Raw genomic sequence first — 5,772 nt, 5'->3', positions numbered from 1 at the left:
GTTATCCGAGGCCTTGTGGCGGGGGGCCTCGAACGAGTTGGAGAGTTGAAGCTTCAGCCGAGGCCTCGCGGAGGGGCCTCGGACGAGTCGGAGAATTGGTACTTTGGCCAAGGCCTCATGCGAGGGGCCTTGGACGAGTTGGAGGGTTGGTGCCCCATCCGAGGCCTCGGGTGAGGGGCCTCGGATGAGTCAGAGAATCGGTACCTTGTTCGAGGCCTTGCGGCGTCTTTTCTGGGCCGAGCCTGCGTCGGGTTAGCTTGGTCACCATGCGTGGTGGGCTATGCGGCCCAGCTGGGCCTCGGATGAGGTGGGAATTTACCTGTGGTTGTCTTTTGGCGCCGTCATTCACTAGGCAAAGTAATTTCTTCAATTTTTGCTAGGGGTACCCCTTTTTCTGGTACCCGACAGTAGCCCCCGAGGCTCTGGGAGAGTGCGAGCACTCTTCCTGAGGCTTTGTCAAGACTTGGCCTTTGGCAGCTCCTGTTGGGATCGTGTTTTGTTCTTGAGGTCTTAGTGGGTGCGCGCGAGCGCACCCACCGGGTGTAGCCCCCGAGGCTCTAGGGGAGTAGATTTATTCCTCCAGAGGCTTTTTCCTGTTGAGTGAGGGATTCTGTCGCTTTTGCTGAACCCCCGAGTGCGAGTTCGGGTCGCTGGGCCTCGGTCTGATTGCAAGAAGAGCCCCCGAGCCTCTGCTCAGAGCAAGAGGGCGATCAGGAGTCCCTCGTCTTTTTGTACGGCCCTCGCGCATCTTTTTCGCTCGGAAGGAGGGGTGGAATATGCTAGGCTACCCTCGGTGGGCGAGCAGTGACACCTCCAGCGAGCTTTTATTGGGTAGGTCTGAGTGGAGGCCCGTGCCCCATTCAATAGGGGTCGGCTAGCGGTCCAGAGACGCGCTCCAAAAGTACCAGAGGGCTTCTCTAGTGGGTCCTGGGACCGTTCGATTGGTCCCAGGGGCTCGGTGCCTCCTTATGGTGGGATCCCATTCAGAGACCTCCCTACCGGTCTCGGACATGACTTAGGACATCCCGAGCAGTCGCCTGCTTGGGCCTCAGCCATGTACGGGCTCGCCCATAGTCATCCCTGGCTCTGTTTGTCCAAGGGCGGCTGTCGAGACCCTCAAAGGCCCAGCCTTCGAACCCCTGGACCATAGTGGGCTCGGCGCCCAGTTCCTTAGTCTGAAAGGAATCAGATGGGAATATTCCCTTCCCATCCGCTGATGATGGTAGGCACGCCTTTTGAGGCAGTTCCTCGGAGAGACGGAGCGGCGCCTACCGTCGCTGTGGTCGGATGTGACCTTGCGTCTGCGGATGGGACGTAACTGTTCGCGCGCGGTTAGCGAGAAAAAAGGGCAGACGCGTGGAGCGGTTAGGTCGAATCCGCATTAATCGCCCCAGATCTGGGAAATTATCTCTTCCTGGTTTCGTCGCCCGCCCATTTGCCCCTTTTTTCCCCCTCATAAATACATGAGACGCTGCGCCCCGCCTCTCCTTACCTTTCTTGCATTTGCTCCCTCTGCCTCCAAGCGCTTGCCAAGAACAGAGGTAGAGAAAGCCAGGGAGAAGAAGGGAGAAGAAGGGGGAAGAGAGGAGAGAGCGAGGGGAAGAAAGCGAGAGCGTGCATTACCGTCGCAGTCGCATCCTCCACCACACCCATGGATCTAGGCGCCGTCATCCTCCATGTGGATCCTTGGGGTCCGTCTGACGTGACAGCGGCGACGCTATAGCAGCTCGTCGCTGACGGCCTCCTTCGCCCAATCACCGATCTTAACAGGCCGAAGTGGATCGCTCCGGGGGATGAGCCAGAGCCAAGGCCTCGCGATGGCTATATTGTGAGCTTCATGGCCTTCCACGAGCGTGGCTTCGGCATACCGGCGGACCAATTCATGCGGGCGCTCCTGCATTACTATGGGGTGGAGTTTCACAACTTCAACCCTAACTCCATCACGCAGGCGGCCATCTTCGTCGCCCTCTGCGAGGGTTACCTCGGCATTGCCCCCCACTGGGAGCTGTGGCTCCACTTCTTCCGGGTGCAATTCACCACCAAGCCGGCGGGTGCGACGGGCAGGAAGAAGCTACTGAGGGCTAGTGGCTGCACTGTCCAAGCGTGCCAAGGTCGGCAGCAATACTACATCCTAGCCCAGCTCGCGTCGACCAACCGTCGGTGGTACAACAGTTGGTTCTACCTCTAGAATGACGACGGCGGGCTTCCCCCCTATACCGGGTGGGTCGTGGAGGCCCAACCAGAGAAGTGGAACTATGGCGTCCCAGTGGTTGACCAGCATAGGCTAGAGCCATAGCTAAGGGCACTAGATAGGCTGCGCAATCACGGCCTTACGACGGCCGTGGTCGTGGTGGCCTTCCACCGCCAGAGGGTGCTGTCGCTGATGGCTCGGCGACAGTGTCTGTTCGAGATGACGCCGTCCGACCCGATCGACGGCATCCGTATGTCCGCCTCCCTTCTCTCCAACGAGGAAATCCTACGTCGGGTGAGAGAGACGGTGGAGGGTCGGCAGAGGATCGAGGATCTGTTCCCGATCCAGATGCGTCCATCGTGGGGATACATCTCCCTGGTAAGTTGCGTGTCGCTGCGGGCCTCCGAGGCCTTCTTGCTCCTTGTGCCTTTGGTCCATTTCCTTATTAGATTTGTTGTTTCTGTAGGGGATGAGGGATGTGTAGGCCTCCCCACCGCCTGTTCCCAAGGACACCGATCGGTGAGCTGAGAACAGGGCACTCGCCGAGGCACATAAGGAGTGGAAGGACACCAGGGAGGCTTGGCGCAAGAGGAAGGGCCTCAAGTGCGATGAGCTGGAGAAGCGTCGCCGACGGCAGAGGCTCGAGTTTCTCCTAGAGGAGCCATCGCCGTCATCGTCATCGATGGAGTCCTCCAGCGACGATGACGAGGGTAAGATGGGGCGGGGCCCCCTAGACCACCTCCCTGACATCTGGGAGACGGTGCCCGGGGCGTCGGCAAGTGGCTCAGCGGCTCTAGGCAGAGGAGGAGAGAGCACCTCAGGGCTGGCGGCTGCCCACCCCGGGGCCAAGGCCAACACGCAGTGGGCACGAGTGCCGTGCCATCGCCATCGCCACTGCCGCCACCGAGGGCAAGGGAAATGATGCGCAAGGTGCTGCTTCTTCGATTGGGGTAAGCGTGTTGTCTTGCAGAGTCTTTCATTCATTCCTTGGCCGTGTGCTGACCTTTTGACCGTTTTGCTTTTAGCCAGAAGCGTAAGGCGGATACGCCCCCCTGGCGCTGCTTAAGGCACTCAAGGCGAGTGCCAGCTCCACCGCCCGATGGGTGGTGGAGGCGCAAGCTGCCTTGCAGTGCGGCGCAACGTCGGTTAGGGCTGACCTAAGGTAGCTGATCGCCCATGGAGAGGCCATCGAGGCAGCCACGGAGCAAGTAAGGGAGGAGGCACCTACGCCTCATGAGGCTGGGCCCCTCGAGTCCAGTGTGGCCGAGGTGTCCTTAGCCGCTGAGGCCACCGAGGGCAAGGCCGAGGCTCCTTGGACCTCTGAGGCCGAGGAGGCGGAGGTCGAGGTGGCGGAGGCCGAAGTGGCGGGGGCCGAGGCTGCCGGGGCTTCTGAAGCCATGGTGGCGGACGCCAGGGCTCCGCAAACCACCGAGGTCGAGGTGGTGGAGGTTGGAGCTCCCGGGGCCACCGAGGCCAAGGCGGCGGAGGTCGTGGCTCTAGGGGCCACCGAGGCCAGTGCGGCGGAGGCCGTCGTGGGCGCGGTGGAGCCGGCAGCCCAGGGTGTGGAGATGGAGGCGGGGCAGGCCTCGATGCCACTCCTGGTCCAAGACCCGCCGTCGTCGTAGGAGAGCACCCGGGAGGTGGAGATCCAGACCATCTCCTCCAATGATACCTCCCAAGGGAAGGAGGTGGCGGACGCTAAGGCGGCCAGCACTACGAAGCAGCCGGCTCTGATTCTGGGCAAGGGGAGCTCGGCCCTTGTCCAAGTTCGACCTGAGCCCCATGGGTGGGCTGCTCCATGTGTCCTATGGCGGAGCCGAGACGACCCTAAGGGAGACCCTCTGTTCGCCCTCAAGGATGCAGACGAGGGGGGCATTGGAGCTCCCTCAAGCAGTTCCGGCTAGTGGCCGAGTGGTCGCTTCAGACGGCTCTGTCCATCGTGGCTGAGAACCTGCCCTCCGTTGCCCGGGTATGTGCTTTCTTCTCGCATCGTGTTGCCCTTCTTTCGAGCTCTTCTTGTAGTGTCTTGACGTGTGCTTTGTTTGTCCAAGAGCTCGAGGCTCGGTCCCTCGAGGAATCGGTGTTCCTCCGACGGGAGAGGGACATTTGGGACCAGCTCCGGTAGCAGAAGGATCTGCTTGCCGGCGCCAACGAGCGCTTGTTGGCGCGGAGTGCGGAGGTGGAGGACCTCCACCTTCGCTGCGCTGACCTAAGGGTCGAGGTGGCCATGGCTCGGGAGCAGGCCGCCCCTCTGGCGGTGCAGGTCCTCGAGCTGGAGGAGGACGTGACCTGGGTGGCCGGCGAGCGGGACACCCTTAGGTCTTGGGCCGAGCAAGAGGAAGCCTCTACCAAGGCTACCGCCGAGCAGCTAGAGGTGGAGAAGGCCACGCACCTACTGACGAAGGGCGCACTGGAAGAGGCCCTCAAGGTGGCCGAGACCTCCCGAGTCGAAGCTCTGACCTAGAAGGAAAGAGCTGAGGGTGAGTTCTGCCGAGCCACGCCCCATGTTCGATTTGTTCTTCTTTCGTTCGATCCTTGACACTTTGATGTGATGCAGAGGCGGAGCGAGAGGCTTCTAGGGTGGCCGAGGCCCTTCAGGTCGAGGTCCAGAGCTGGAAGGAGAAGGCCAAGGGTACGTCTCGCAGACCCTCATCCCTGTTTGGCTTATTTTCTCCTATACTTAACCCCATCCTGCTTGTCTTGGTGTAGGGCTAGAGAAGGAGGCTTCCCAGGCAGCTAAGGCCTCTGGGGTCGAGGTGTAGAGGTGGAAGGAGAAAGCTAAGGGTGAGTCCCATAGATCTTTGCCTCTATTTGGCTTATTTCCCTCTGTGCTCAACCCATACTGCTTGTCTTGGTGCAGGGTTGGAGAAGGAGGTCACCCAGGCAGCCGAGGCCTCCATCGCGGTGTAGACGGTGCTCGAGGCCGAGATGCAGGAGCATAATGCGCTGTAGAATGCCATCCGTACCGCCTGCACAGCCCTAGATGTCGAGGAGGTTGAGTCAGGCAGCTCCTTCAGGAACCACCTGATCGCCCTGAGCGGCCGCGTTCGCGAGCGGCTCTGGGGGGCGCTGCACATGGGCGTCAACCTCGAGGCTATCAGTGAAGGCTACGTCATGGCCAACGATGACGAGAAGGCCGAGGAAGAGGTCCTGAAGCTAGTGGAGGCGGCCGAGGCCCCTAGCATGGCGCTGGCCTGGCTCTTCAAAGAGGAGGTGGTTCCCCCTACGCCGACCACTGATGTTGGTGCTCCTGAGTTTTAACCTGGGCCACAGGGGCCATGTAAATAGATTAGGATTTAAACCCTTTTTGTACTATAACATTTGTGGCCGTCGAGGCCTTTACAGTACTTGTGTATAAATGTTTTTCAATTTCTTTCTGCTATATTTCTGAGTCTCTGCCCTTTGTTTCATCCCAAGTCAATGCAAAAGACTTCTTTGGGGCCGAGGCTGTCCTTTGGGCAAAAGGTGGTGAGGGAGTTACCGTAGCCCGGAGGCGTAGGTCGTTCTTCGCGGCTTGGCCGACCTTTTGGCCTCGAGACAGACTTTTGGTCCTTAGGCTTTTTTATGATTGATTTGTTTGA

General features: G+C 60.1%; 1 protein-coding gene across 1 annotated transcript; it reads left to right on the top strand.

Annotated features, from left to right (window-relative positions):
- Nucleotides 1-2,410: 2,410 nt before the first annotated feature.
- LOC136510262 (polyprotein of EF-Ts, chloroplastic-like) lies at nucleotides 2,411-3,816 on the top strand. Its single transcript, XM_066504777.1, has 2 exons — nucleotides 2,411-2,569; nucleotides 3,376-3,816. Exons 1-2 carry the CDS (start codon nucleotides 2,411-2,413, stop codon nucleotides 3,814-3,816), a joined length of 600 nt encoding a protein of 199 aa, XP_066360874.1.
- Nucleotides 3,817-5,772: the final 1,956 nt, after the last annotated feature.

Source organism: Miscanthus floridulus, chromosome 16 (assembly GCF_019320115.1).
Source record: "Miscanthus floridulus cultivar M001 chromosome 16, ASM1932011v1, whole genome shotgun sequence".
Taxonomy (NCBI): domain Eukaryota; kingdom Viridiplantae; phylum Streptophyta; class Magnoliopsida; order Poales; family Poaceae; genus Miscanthus; species Miscanthus floridulus.
This window is presented reverse-complemented; position numbering and strand designations above follow the sequence as displayed.